The sequence below is a fragment of the Protomyctophum bolini genome, assembly GCF_963924005.1.
Source record: "Protomyctophum bolini genome assembly, chromosome: 16".
In the NCBI taxonomy this organism is placed as follows: domain Eukaryota; kingdom Metazoa; phylum Chordata; class Actinopteri; order Myctophiformes; family Myctophidae; genus Protomyctophum; species Protomyctophum bolini.
The window spans coordinates 15,068,959-15,084,490 of NC_137877.1; the positions used below are offsets into that span (position 1 = coordinate 15,068,959).

The 15,532-nt window shown below is 45.5% G+C and overlaps 1 protein-coding gene across 1 annotated transcript in view; it reads right to left on the reverse strand.

Moving 5' to 3' along the window:
• Positions 1 to 15,532, reverse strand: part of cerkl (CERK like autophagy regulator) — a gene marked incomplete at both ends in the record, with an annotated part of 37,791 nt that overhangs the window by 6,689 nt on the left and 15,570 nt on the right. The window contains 9 exons of the mRNA XM_080785918.1: positions 235 to 331; positions 699 to 807; positions 917 to 936; positions 1,050 to 1,112; positions 2,114 to 2,291; positions 3,652 to 3,726; positions 7,319 to 7,476; positions 12,302 to 12,365; positions 13,176 to 13,307. Of these exons, the coding sequence (XP_080642044.1) occupies positions 235 to 331; positions 699 to 807; positions 917 to 936; positions 1,050 to 1,112; positions 2,114 to 2,291; positions 3,652 to 3,726; positions 7,319 to 7,476; positions 12,302 to 12,365; positions 13,176 to 13,307 (896 nt within the window). The remainder of the gene's footprint in view (positions 1 to 234; positions 332 to 698; positions 808 to 916; positions 937 to 1,049; positions 1,113 to 2,113; positions 2,292 to 3,651; positions 3,727 to 7,318; positions 7,477 to 12,301; positions 12,366 to 13,175; positions 13,308 to 15,532) is intronic.

Genomic DNA, 15,532 nt, shown 5'->3' on the forward strand with positions numbered 1-15,532 from the left:
CCCTTGGCCTCCAAAATGCAGTTACTGCCTTGGTTTTGAGTTAGATGTTGTAGTTTTTTTGTCCTAACTCGTGCCACATTTGCCATTGACAATGGAAGGAGAATTTTCGTCATATGTGTCTGAGCAAAGCGACATGTTATTTTTATAATGTTTTTCCTCTAAAACAATACAAAATTAAACTCTACAACTTTGTCACAAGAAAAAACAGGACAGACAGACAGACAGACAGGTTACCTGTCCAGTTTTACTGCCGTATCTTTTCAGGTGTCTGATGAACTCTGACCTGGAAGTGTTTCCTACGGCAATCAGCTCGCCGCTGCCATTGGCCAGCCTGAGAAAGCAAACAGGAAGTCGGTCATCACCTCAAGGTCATCACCAAAGGTTTTTAATATACGAAGATATACGATCTTCGTTGGAGCCACTAGAGGCGAAATGGACTACAAATCCTACAAATGGTCTCCTAAGTAGTTCTCTCCCGACATATTTTTTCTTTTATCACAGTCTACACACACATTTTTTCTCATCAGACTGTGGTTTTATGGAGGTGTATGTACAAATTAATTAAAGTACAATATTTAAATATCATTATTTATAGCCTACTATATTTATTTTGTTACTCAGAGGCCCTCTACTCCTCTCACTCTCCATGTGTGTGAGTGTGTGCGTGCGTGCATGCGTGCGCACGTGTGTGTGTGTACCTGGTTTTAGACAGTCCATATGGCGTGTGTGAACTCAGGCAGGGGATTGACATGATGCTGATGTTCAGATACAGACCCTGATTGGTCTGCAGCCATGGCTCCTCCCCCTCTGCAGCGGCGGCAGCCAATTAGAGGAGCAAGAAGGCTTATGAGCAGAATGTTGCTTAAACAGAGAGCGAGAGAGCGAGAGACAGACAGACAGACAGGTATAGTCCTACCTGTATATGTTTCCTTTGATCTAGAAATGGATCAAAACAGACCATATGTTACAAACGTATTTATAACACCTTTCATTCACTTCTGTGTGTGTGTGTGTGTGTGTGTGTGTGTGTGTGTGTGTCAGACTCTTACCTGTCTTCAAACGAGCTCTGATTTGATAGGGCTGGCAGAAAGGACAGGTCACAGTCCACTGGTCTGAGGAGAGGAGAGGACAGGAGAGGACGTTTTTAACAATATCCGATTGTTGAACAATTAGATTGGATATTATCCAAAACGTAGATAGGATTAGTGCAATATTCGTTCAGAACATATTTTTAGGGCACGTCTAGCGATTCAGGGGCTGGAGCCAGGCTAGAGAGAAACGGTTGTAAAATGATGTCCTTTTCTGGTTAGGGTTACATTTGGGAAAAGATTGAGGTTGGGGTCAGGGCTATGATTACACATTTAGAAGTTAGGTTTATGCCCAGACGTTGACACTGAGGGTTGCTCACCTGACCCTGGCATGTGGCGTTTGTGAAAGTGCTCGACGAAATATCACAAAATACCTAACCCGACACCGCCAGATGGAAAAGACGCTTGCTTCTCAATCACATTTGTTTCACAGCGTATACTTCCATCTGGGATCTCTGTAGCCCAATCGCTGAAGAAAGCCGTCTCTTTTTTAAGCTACTTTGATTGATTGATTGATTGATTGAAACCTTTATTTATTCTCAAAAAGAGCATTGAGGTACACTCTCATTTGCAATGCAAAGAACACATACACAAAATCAACAATTAAGAAATATACAGTTATAAAAAACAGAAACAGTGAAATAAAACAACGGAAAGTGGGCAGGTGGGTTGCTACTTGGCAGGTGATTGGATGGGACCGTGCAAGCTGGAGTTTGAAATACATTGTTTTCAACGAGGGCGGCGCAAATATCAGCAATTTTAGGCATGTGTGCAACATGACAACTGTTTTAAAGTATTGTATTGTACAGTGACAACTAAAGTTGCTGTAAGCTAAAATAAAAGGATTTAAGATCATTAAAGCTGGGCTGTTGCCCGAGTCCAGTCCAGTGCATTCTGCCAACTTCCAGTCCAGGAATTTGTCACTCTTCGCCAATAGAAATGTATGTAGATGAGTCACCATTGGACGTGTGTGCGTGCGTGCGTGCGTGCGAGCGTGTGTGTGTGTGTGTGCGTGCGTGCGTTACCTGAGTTTTGCCAGTGTTTTAAGGAGGGCGTATTCTCTCCTCTGGGTGGTGGGCATCCACCTCTTCCTCTCCGCCAGCGCTAAGCTCCGCCCCCCGAACCCGAACATGGCGGAGAAGCCAAACGTCACCAGCCTGCCCTGACTGCTGAAACTACACATGTCTACCTGCTGCACGTGACCTGCACGCACGCACGCAGACAGATAGACAGTGATTGGAATCATAAATCAAGGTGTAAAAAATAATTTGATAATTTATGATTTTTGTTACTGCAATGTCAAACACAAACGCATGCACGCGCACACACAGCCACACATGCACACAGCCACGCATGCAGCTTCGCACACACACATCCTCATGTATATTCAAACAGCTCACATCATGAGGCCAGTTGGCTTCTCTCACAGGGTGTTAATATCCACTAATTACATTTACCCCCCACGTGCACGCGCGCGCACACACACACACACACACACACACACACACACACACACACACACACACACACACACACACACACACAGGTGTTGGCTTGGTGCTGTCCTGAATCTGCCTGAGGTAGAACGCACGTGTGTGTGTGTGTGTGTGTGTGTGTGTGTGTGTGTGTGTGTGTGTGAGTGCACGCGCGCGTGCATGTGCTGGTGGTGCATGCGTGTGTGTGTGTGTGTGTCTTTCATTAGTGTGGTGTCATGGTGTCTCTCTCCTCAGTCCACACACCTGTTCCACTGCCTGGGGATCAATGTTGATTGGCTGATTGTTTGATTGAATACTTTATTAGATTTTTTGGGGGGTTGGCCTCTCCTTCTGCACCATACTCCTTGCTGTTTCACGCATGCACGCTGCCGTTCCCTTCCTTGTTTACGGCTCAGAAAGAATGCCTCGTATCTAATAATCTAGGGAGCTCTCCATGGTTTTGACCAGATGGACATACTTCTGTCTTCATTTCTGACTTCAACATGCCTCTGGTTTAGAATATTTAGCTTCTAGAGAGGTATACAGTGTGGTATACCTGTCTGGGTCACAATAGTGTGGTTTCTCTGTAGTATTACAGTGTGGTGTACCTGTCTGGGTCACATTAATGTGGTTTCTCTGTAGTATTACAGTGTGGTATACCTGTCTGGGTCACATTAGTGTGGTTTCTCTGTAGTATTACAGTGTGGTGTACCTGTCTGGGTCACATTAATGTGGTTTCTCTGTAGTATTACAGTGTGGTGTACCTGTCTGGGTCACATTAATGTGGTTTCTCTGTAGTATTACAGTGTGGTGTACCTGTCTGGGTCACATTAATGTGGTTTCTCTGTAGTATTACAGTGTGGTATACCTGTCTGGGTCGCATTAGTGTGGTTTCTCTGTAGTATTACAGTGTGGTATACCTGTCTGGGTCGCATTAGTGTGGTTTCTCTGTTGTATATGTGGTGGGTGGGTCTAGTTGGACATGTCTTTGTTCTAAATCTACACAGTGTGTAAAAAAACATCGATAAACAAACACTGTTGAGAATTAAATTAAACAAACTTTATATTATTTATTAGCTCTATAATACCCAGGATGATGTGAAGAGCAGCTGTGGGTGGATGTCTCACGCCATGGACCGAACACGACACGATGTCTGTGGAACCTGGATGGATGGACAGACAGACAGACACGCAGACAGAAAGGAAGACAGACAGAAAGGTAGGCAGATAGACAGACATCACAAATAATATGAAACAAAACAAAAATATAATGGCTAAATGCTATCAGGTGTTCCTTAGCTGAAAATATGCAATAGCTGGTGTTCAGGTGAAGGTTATGATTAGGGATGTCCCGATCACATTTCTTTGCTCCCGATCAGATTCCAATTTTGAGTATCTGTCGATACCGATTTATACCGATCCTATATTCATATTTTCATAAAACACTTACAGTATGGCATAGGCTATCACAATAGTACAATATCCAAAATCACAGACAATATCATGATATGGATATTGTCCCGATCATGTTCTTTGCTCTCGGTCGGATTCCGATCAGTAAATGACGTGATCAGCTCCGATTTCTGATCACGTGATGGATCGGGACAACCCTAGTTATGATGATTCGACCCAGTCAGTGCAGAGCAGACCAGTGGTTCTCAAAACAGTTTCATGTCAAGGACCCCCGACTTGAATATTCGGATTCGAATTCAGGACTTTTGCTCTTACAGAGTAAAGGTCCTTTCATACGGGGAGGGGGTGACGTTGCCTGGTTCAGCGACAGCTCTGCTCATGAGGGGCGCGGGACACGTAGCGGAAAATCACACAATCCAGCTCTAGTCGCCCCTGTGGGGCGTGTGCACCAAACCAGAACGCAAACGGGACAATAAACGTACGCCTCTCATTGAAAATGAATTGCTACTTGCAACCAGATCTTATTTTATTTAGGAGACAATAAACACTTTCCTGGGGTTTGTACTTTGTACAGTATGTGGGTAATATGTGTTTTTAGATATTTTAGTATTTCAAAGTGTCCATGATGTCATGGACAGTGGGCTCACTTCCTTCCTGGACTACAATTCCCATAATGCTTTGGTGCACTGCTCCTCCTTGTGGATAGGGGAAGGGCTATCTTACTGAGACAACATGGAAAATACTAAGAAAAACTAAATGATGTTGCTATATATACACTGTACATTTACATCCTGTCTTGAAAGGTAAAAACCTGTCCGTTTACTCCTAAATGCGAGTACTTTTTCCATCACTGCCAAAACGTTGGTGATCCATTAACTCTGTACGATGTTTGTCTGTGTGCACACACAGACCTGAGCAGACGATTTAGAGTCCACTAAACAGATAGAGTTAATGATTGGAGGGATGAGCAACCATGTCAGACACGACTCATCAGACCCAGATAGATGCTGCTGCTCATTACTGTGTTTACGCACGCACGCACGCACACAAGGACACACACAGCAACAGGTGTGCATTGGTTTCTTTTAAACTGTAAACGTACAATACCACAATGTAGAAATGCTACAAGCCTGTATTCAAAAATGTTACTCGAGTAAAACGTTTCTTGGCATCAAACCATAAAGTACAGAAGAAAACCAAAAAATATAAACGTTTTTGAAAACAGCCGATCTAACAAGGTCGCAATGTAGATTGAGTCCAAGTATGAAATAGCTCTTACCGGGTGGTAAATATGCAATGTAACCAAACGTTGTCAAATAAGTGTAGTCTCAGAAGTACAGTATAGTGGAGTAGAAGATAATTATTGAAATGCTCTCAAGTTAACCCAGACCTGAGGCTGAATCTATGTCAGTCGTGCTCAAACTATTTCATGTCAAGAACCCCTAGAATTATATGAATTTAGCCGCTGACCCTCATCTGAAAATATGTTGTTCCAGGGACCCCCCAGACTTGCACCACACCCCAGATTTACACCACATTTTTGGAATAGCAGAGCTTGAGTTACATATAAGACAAATGCACTTGGAATGGGAAATAGAGGGGGGGTGGAATAGGAAGGGGTTTTTTGTATTTCATTTGTAATGCTACCGGCCTTTGTGCACACTGCACAGCAACGCTCTTGAAAACAAAAGATTGCATTGGGAGTTTGAGTTGACAGGCCCTTTTTCATGTCAACCAATCAAGTGACCTTAATCCAAGTGGCAGATGCTGAAACAAATAAATATATCTTAATATTTAAATTAAATATTATTTAGGGGCATGTCATGTGATCTACCTGCACACCCTTTGTGATTTACTGGTAGATTGCAATCTACCCTTGCTTTAAAACCACTGAAGATGTGTGTGTGCGCGCGTGCGTGCGTCCGTGTGTGTTGGGAGGGCGGCATGTATATTTGTTCTGAATCGATTGTTAAAGTAAACAGAGGCGTGTGTGTGTGTGTGTGTGTGTGTGTGTGTGTGCTACAGCCATAATTTATGATCTTTACATACATTTCAGATAAAGATCTTCATGATGGTTTCAGCTCAGGTGGATGACAATATAATAATATAGTTTAGAATAGTTGCGTGCGTCCGTGTGTGTTGGGAGGGTGGCATGTATATTTGTTCTGAATCGATTGTTAAAGTAAACAGAGGCGTGTGTGTGTGTGTGTGTGTGTGTGTGTGTGAAAATAAAAAAAGTATTCAGGCCTAAAAATCAATCAATCTACAAGCTCACAATGTAAATCGACTATAGATTTTTAAATGTTTTTCAAAATTGTGAAAAATGACAAATAAGTTTAGGGATAAGGAGTAAGGGGTGGCACAAGATAGGGCCCTAAATGTCATCAAATGGTGGTCCGTGTCTCAAATGCAATAATAATAATAATAATAATAATAGAAAATGGGCCTTGATATGAAACGGGTTGAAAACCACTGCTGCAGTGGTCTATTCTATAGTCTTCTATAGGGGGGTACCTGCAGGGATGATGCCCAGGGGCAGAGGTCTATAGGGGGGGTACCTGCAGGGATGATGCCCAGGGGCAGAGGTCTATAGGGGGGTACCTGCAGGGATGATGCCCAGGGGCAGAGGTCTATAGGGGGGTACCTGCAGGGATGATGCCCAGGGGCAGAGGTCTATGGGGAGGTACCTGCAGGGATGATGCCCAGGGGCAGAGGTCTATGGGGGGGTACCTGCAGGGATGATGCCCAGGGGCAGAGGTCTATGGGGGGGGTACCTGCAGGGATGATGCCCAGGGGCAGAGGTCTATAGGGGGGGTACCTGCAGGGATGATGCCCAGGGGCAGAGGTCTATAGGGGGGGGTACCTGCAGGGATGATGCCCAGGGGCAGAGGTCTATAGGGGGGTACCTGCAGGGATGATGCCCAGGGGCAGAGGTCTATAGGGGGGGTACCTGCAGGGATGATGCCCAGGGGCAGAGGTCTATAGGGGGGTACCTGCAGGGATGATGCCCAGGGGCAGAGGTCTATGGGGGGGGGTACCTGCAGGGATGATGCCCAGGGGCAGAGGTCTATAGGGGGGTACCTGCAGGGATGATGCCCAGGGGCAGAGGTCTATAGGGGGGTACCTGCAGGGATGATGCCCAGGGGCAGAGGTCTATAGGGGGGTACCTGCAGGGATGATGCCCAGGGGCAGAGGTCTATGGGGGGGGGTACCTGCAGGGATGATGCCCAGGGGCAGAGGTCTATAGGGGGGTACCTGCAGGGATGATGCCCAGGGGCAGAGGTCTATAGGGGGGTACCTGCAGGGATGATGCCCAGGGGCAGAGGTCTATAGGGGGGGTACCTGCAGGGATGATGCCCAGGGGCAGAGGTGCTCTCTTGGGCTCGTCGTCGTCGGACAGCGTCCAGCTCTCCGGATCCTCCTGGTCCTCCAGCTGGGCCCTGAGGACCAGGCCGTGAGCAATCTCTGCCACGGAGCCGTCTCCCCCGACGCACACCACGCTGACGCACGCACACACACACACACACACGCACCCAGGCACATACATGTACGCACGCATGCACACACGCACACACACAGAGAGAGATTCACATTAGTCTGATTCTACACGCACCACCGTGACACAAAGACATGGAGATACTTACAGTAAGTACAGTGTCTGTCTGAGGTGTAAGTACTGCACTTACAGTATGTACACCTCAGACAGACCGACAGACAGAGCTGTTTCCCCTACGACCCGCCTCTGGATAAGCGGCTGACTATGGATGGATGGATGGATGGATGGAGAGAATGGCAGCTGACAAACCTGCACCCACAACTTTGCATTCTTTCCACCCAGATTTCATTATATTCATGAAGTAGCCAAACATAAACACGTTGTGAGCTTGTAGATCGGCTATTTGGTCTCTGTCTGTCTGTGTGTGTGTGTGTGTGTACTGTTGTAATCCACGTAACTCAAGAATCGTTCACCCCACCACAGGGAGTGCAGTGCCTGGTATCGAGGCGGTCGGACCCACGGTTGTCCAGAACCGCCCCCAAAAGGCCTTTGCCCGGGCTCTGGAAAGGCCGGGCAGAGGACGGAAGTACAGTAGGGCCCGAGGAGTCTTCAGACCAGCTAAAATAAATGAATTCATGAGGAGGATTTAAATCAGCTTGCAGCCAAATGACAAAAAGACGACTCTAGATGAGGGGAATTAATATTTGCAGCAGCACTTTCGATATTATTGGATCAACCTTGATTGGGGACATTTGAGAGGACATATATAGGGGCGGTGACACAGACCCTCTCCATCTGAGAGGACATATAGGGGGTCACAGACCCTCTCCATCTGAGAGGACATATATAGGGGCGGTGAACACAGACCCTCTCCATCTGAGAGGACATATATAGGGGCGGTGACACAGACCCTCTCCATCTGAGAGGACATATATAGGGGCGGTGACACAGACCCTCTCCATCTGAGAGGACATATAGGGGGTCACAGACCCTCTCCATCTGAGAGGACATATATAGGGGCGGTGAACACAGACCCTCTCCATCTGAGAGGACATATAGGGGGTCACAGACCCTCCCCATCTGAGAGGACATATATAGGGGCGGTGAACACAGACCCTCTCCATCTGAGAGGACATATATAGGGGCGGTGAACACAGACCCTCTCCATCTGAGAGGACATATACAGTATAGGGGCGGTGAACACAGACCCTCTCCATCTGAGAGGACATATAGGGGGTCACAGACCCTCTCCATCTGAGAGGACATATATAGGGGCGGTGAACACAGACCCTCTCCATCTGAGAGGACATATATAGGGGCGGTGACACAGACCCTCTCCATCTGAGAGGACATATATAGGGGCGGTGACACAGACCCTCTCCATCTGAGAGGACATATAGGGGGTCACAGACCCTCTCCATCTGAGAGGACATATATAGGGGCGGTGAACACAGACCCTCTCCATCTGAGAGGACATATAGGGGGTCACAGACCCTCCCCATCTGAGAGGACATATATAGGGGCGGTGAACACAGACCCTCTCCATCTGAGAGGACATATATAGGGGCGGTGAACACAGACCCTCTCCATCTGAGAGGACATATACAGTATAGGGGCGGTGAACACAGACCCTCTCCATCTGGTAAGGCTTCCCTCTGCGCCTCAGTCTAATAGCCTGGACTCATGCCAGCACACCCACAGATCACCACAATGACAACTAACCACTTCTTAAACCCTCTAGACTTAGTAAAAGGGACCCGGGGCGCTTCTCTACTTGGTAAATAAGTGGTAAATTCCTAAATGGTGCATTTATATAGTGCTCTTATCAAAAGCGCTTTACATAGATTGTGCATTACATTCAGCCATTCACACACACATTCATACACCGAAATTAGGGGTTCAGAGTCGTAGTTCCAATCGGCCGCTCTACCGGCCACTCTACCCCTGAGCCAATGCTGCTTTCCCTCTGCACCAAATGTCTTCACCATAAAATAGCAGTGATCTTGTAGATCTGCTGTTCCACCAGAATCTGGACACTGGGGTTCAACTGGTTAAATCCAAGGAAGGTTGGAGACAGACACGATCCGTTCCATGATCCGTTAATGTTACTTTTCAGGATTCAAATAAAACAAAAATAGCAAAAGTAGCAGATCCACTCAAAGCTCAAAAGGTGTCGCCTCGCGCAGCGTTTTGAGCTTGAAGATCTGCTACTTTTTATGCTTTTTTTGTATGATGCTTTTGTGTATGATCAAGTAGGGCCTTATACAGTAACTGGATCGCTGTAATCCAGTTTTTTACAGGGCCGTTGCTAGGCCACGCCTTGTGCAGCGCTCAGCGTCATGTTTCGCGCAGCCGTTCACTTCCATGTTTACGACCCGACAAAACTGTCTCCATTTTCTCTGAATCCACGTCGCTCTCCAGGGTTTTGATCAGAACGCCGATGTTCTGTCCTAATTTCTGACTTAACCAAGCAACTCCTTTACAATATAAACGCTTCTAAAGAGAGATGAGATGTGACAGCAGTGCACGAGGTAGTAACGGAAGATTATGCCTCCTGGTTTTGGGGGGAAATGTAAGGTGGGGCTTTTCAGAGTAAAATCTGCCTCATCTGCTTGGCACTCTAGCGCCTTTATTCTGAAAAATTAGAAGTTAGTGTTAAAAAGGACCTAAAGACGTCTTTAGCACAACAGTTGTTAATTTACGAAAAAGAATAAATAAATAAAACACAAAAACTATGATGATAAATATGGAGATAAGAGGTTTCTGCCCGACAGCAACGATATGCTATTTGTAGGTTAATGATACGGATCGAGTCTAAGACAATACCGGACGACAATCTAGTTAAAAGCGTGCAGGTTGCTGCCTGTTAGCTTCCCTACTGTCTTCCTTCTCTCTGTGTTGTTTATTGATGACTGGAGTTAATCTCATCTCCTGACTGACATCCCATAATATTACTGACCCAGGGATTAACACAGGCCTGGGTCTCCACAGCAACCACCAGTCTAATTGGCAAATGTAGGTTTCAAGCAAATCCTTCGGACTCTGTCTCTCTGTAACACGAGCACGCACACACACACACACACACACACACACACTGACACAACGCACGCACACACACACAGCGACACACACACCTTCAGTCTAGCTGATGAGCAGCAAGCCTAGTGAGGCTAATCTGAGTTAAGCACATCTAGCATTATGTAGGATGAATACAAAAGCAGCTTACACACACACACACACACACACACACACACACACACACACACACACACACACACACACACACACACACACACACACACACAGTGCATGCGTGCGTGTGTGCGTGTGTGTGTGTGTGTGTGTGTGTGTGTGGGATGGGATGATTGAAATGAAATACTGCTCATTAAACGTACTGATGAAAGAGAAACATATCTTTGGACCGACGTACTAATAGTCCGATACGCAATAGTCCGACACCGTACCCCTAACCCTAACCTAACCCTAAACGCACGCAAAGCCGCGGGTGAGTCTTAACCGTCCACGCCTGTATCTTAACTCTTTTTTTCCCCAGCTACGCACGGACGTCGACACTAGGTGGCGTCATATCCCAGGTCTGTATATATACGTACCCCAACGTATACTCTGTCTATATAATGGTTGAGGCCTACGGAAGCTTTTAACATTGGTCCGGTTCCCATAGCAACGACTGTGTGTGGGGGGGACGTCGGAACATCGGAACAAAGTATGCGCCCCAAAGGAAATGCAATGAACTTTGTTGTGCAATGTTTTAGGCTGGTTGAGGATCAGATTACTGCGTCGCAAAAACAACAAAAGGTTGAGCTACAATTTACAATGACAATTTAGGTATTTAATCCAGAGCGATTTACAGTGAGAACAAAAACATGGTAATACATACATACACACTTGCAACGTACACAAAGCATGCATATTTTGCGTATAGCGTGCCATACTGCAAGGCAAGCCAGCTGCCTGCCGGCCAGGCTGAGTTGAATGAAAAACACCAGGTCTTTCAAATATCGGAACTAAATGGATCTCAAGGTCAAGGTCTCGGGTCCATGCCAACTCTGTGCCGTCATTAGAAAGAAATCTCGTTTGTTGGGTTTGTTTTTTCTAATTTGAAAATGTTTTCGGAACGGGTCGGAAACTGATCAACTTTCACAGATCCATTTCGGGTTCGGGACCATTTCTTGGGGACTTGTGAAGAGCTCTTCGTCTTTATTGGTTCTACATCACACACAATTATAAAGTGATGTGTAGATTAGTAGTCAATGTGGGAAAACACTTGATGTCTATAAGACCTTTTGTCTAAATTAAAAGTAAAGTGAAAACTGTTCATTCTAAACAACTTAAACCCTAATATACTTCTATACAGAGCTGGCTCCGAACTTGGTCTGCTCTAATTTCCTCCTACAGTACATCAAATCTCTTCGCCAGAGATAGCAGATCTACAATGCCTCCCTGATATACATCATGTCCAGGGCGTGTACAGTACTTGTATATCAAGCCACCTCACCCTACAGAGATGGGCTCCTTGCCTTGTAGGTTTTGTTGCACTGACGGGGAACACCCGATACACAAGCTGCTCGCAACACATTTTTAACTAAACATTGCTTCTGGAGAGTCCCTGGAACTAAATATTTGGAGATGATTGTTCGGCCGTCCAAATTAAATGCAGAGGATTTTTGGGGTCCTTGACATGAAAAGGTTTGAGAACCACTGATGTTGAAGCAGCATAGGGTTTTTTCATCAGAAATGTAGAATCGGCCTGAGGTCTTAATGGCAACAGACAGACAGACAGACAGACAGACAGACAGATAGATATATACCCATCAAATTCATCCAGATCACACTCCTTCAGTACAGACAGAGCATGCCCCTTCTTCTCTGTGACTGGAGAGAGAGAGAGAGAGAGACAGGCAAGAAGAAAGACATGCAGGAAGAGAGACAGGCAGAGATGGAGAGTGGGACACAAGAGTGGGATGGTAAAGAAAAGAAACGCAAGTGAGTTTTCACACAGGCGCACTGCACTGTGTGTGTGTGCGCGGCTGCGCGCGCGTGCGTGCGTGCATGCGTGTGTGTGTGTGTGTGTGTGTGCGTGCGCATGCGTGCGTGTACTGCCTACACACACAGATAAGCACACAAATACATGTCCGAGAAACATTAAAGTGGGGCAATGATATGAAACCATCTGGATTACCTAACTACGCACAGGCGCGCGCGCGCGCACACACACACACACACACACACACACACAAGGAGAGGAGAGGACAGATGCACGAAGCCTCTGCCCCTGGATCAGGTTACCTAGCGACTGGGGACCGCCATTAACTCTGACCTTTAGACCTATTAACACACACACACACACACACACACACACACACAGCCAGATAGACCCTTAAAAATCACACCCATGTGAAATGAGGGGAGCTCTTATCATCATTATACATCATCTCATGAACAACTGAATGTTTGTGATTGTTTAGCCGATTTGCTCGTCTACATAATTATGACGTAAATTTTCCCTTCATTGTCAATGGCATTTAATGTTTGCAAATTTATGTCATATTTGAGGCACATATGACCTAATTCCTTTTCATTGTCAATGGCAAATATGAGACGGTGGGGCTGGGGACAAAAGCTGTATATAGGAGGGGCCCCTCAAAAATAAAGAGGCAGGCAGGCAGACAGACATGTACTGACTGGTGATGTGGGTCTTGAGGTCGGCCATGTTGAACAGAGGGGCCACATGTTGTCTGTAGATGTGCACCGCTTCCTTCTTGTGACTGCCGGGGTTTATGAACACCAGCAGGCGCTTGGGCCGTGTGGAGAAACCTGCGCACACGCACATGCGCGCACACACACACGCACATGCGCGCACACACACACACACACACACACACACACACACACACACACACACACACACACACACACACACACACACACACACACACAGAGAGAATAAAGCATCACGTTATTTAACCCACTTAGAATACAAATTTAGAATACAAATATCTTCTAAAAACCATGAGAAAATTGGCCAACCAACCCCCAACTAAAAATATGTTGTATAAGGGACCACCCAGAAGCAAAGATATGAGTTAAAAACGTTCACTGTGAAATAATACATATTCAAAGATTTGCACCACATTTTCACGATTTTTCAAAAATAGCAGATCTACAAGCTCATGACGCAGCACTCTGTGAATGAAACAGAGCCTTCATTAGTATCATTAACACTGACTCTGTTTGACCGGGATGCAACAGAGCCTTCATTAGAATCATTAACACTGACTCTGTTTGACCAGAATGGAACAGAGCCTTCATTAGAATCATCGGTAACACTTCTTTCCAACATGGTGTGTGTGCATATAGAGCCCATTGCTGCCACACTGTGCTGCTGGAAAAACATGCCTCCACCACCCCAGCCTCCACCTTATCTCCTCGCGTCTTACATTACTCAAGTATTTAAACTGAATGTTGAACTGGAATTCAATGTGTGCATGGCTCTATAGTAAACTGGAATTAAATGTGTGCATGACTCTAAACTGAATTCAACTTTATATGGCTTTAATGTTACAATGCAGTCAAGTTTTCATGACCCAAGTTAATCTGATTAAATATCTTGCTATATGGGCCTGCTCTTTTATACTGACATGAATTAATTAAGACATACACCACATCCAGAACCATACTGTGCATCCGTGTGTGTGTGTGTGTGTGTGTGTGTGTGTGTGTGTGTATGCGCGTGTGTGTGCACATGTGTTTGTATTGATTTGTGCAGTCTTTAGAGAGTTCTAATGCGGTCTCTAAATCTGCCTAATGATTACCGGGATTTAAGCTATACACTGGGGATCTGTGTGTGTGTGTGTGTGCTGTGTGTAGTGTATATCAAGCCACCTAGAGCCAATGTTGAAGCCGCCAAACTCTACTGGCCAAAGCTGGAACTGCAGGCGGGCGTATTCATTTGTTTTGCCCATGTATGCGTCACAAGTAAATCCCGCGCAGCTGGGGTTTAAATAGAGACGGCACCGGATTTCTCCTCTCGTGAACTTGCATTGAGTTGCTCACCCAGCGCATGAGGCGAGCTTCCGGGTTGAAACAGATTGCATTCTGGGATTGGATTTGGGCCATACGTGAACGCGCTGGGCCGCTCATGGCATAGCGCACGTTCACGTATGGATCATAGCATTCACATATGGATCATAGTGTTCACGTATGGAGCATAGTGTTCACGTGAACAATAATAATTTAATTATTAAAAAAGTATATATATATATTCATTAAAATTGAATGCATTCTCATTCAAACAATGGTTTATATCACCACAAGGCGCGCGCACACACACACACACACACACACACACACACACAGAGAGAGACAGAGATATGGGAGACGTCTCCCTGTACGCGGTCACTATGGATACTTTGATTAAATGAATGACTTCAGGGAAACTAAGTCAATGTTTAACATTTAACACACACACACACACACACACACGCGCGCGTGCACACAGGCACATAGTTATTAATAGCCGTGGTGTGTTCTGTTGCTTGTGTATTTTTAAACAGAAACAGTTTGTCCAAACAGCACCATGTTTGCTCAGACATAAAATAAATATAAAACAACCTGAAACTGTAAGACATTCCACATGCCATAATCATTACAACACATTACTATACCACAGCATTGTTGCTTATTATAATATACACTATATAGTCTATATATTAAAAAAAATGTTTTGTGATCAAGTTTCCCCCCCACACACACACACACCCACAGGTTGAACAGCGAAACAGGTTCAACCCACTGAGCATTTCTATGGCTATTAGACGTCTAAATGACCATCTACAAATGGGTTAACTTATAAGTGGTCTAAAAGTGAACGTTTTTCTTAGCAGGCTTAGATTAGACGTTTCAACGTCTATACACAGAATAAAAGACTGCTAATCGATGTCTAAGCTAATAACCCACTTTTGAGGGTCGCTAACCCTAACCCTATTCAGCTATTAGTGTAGATTTCCGTCGGACAAACATTAGATTCCCATTGACAATGA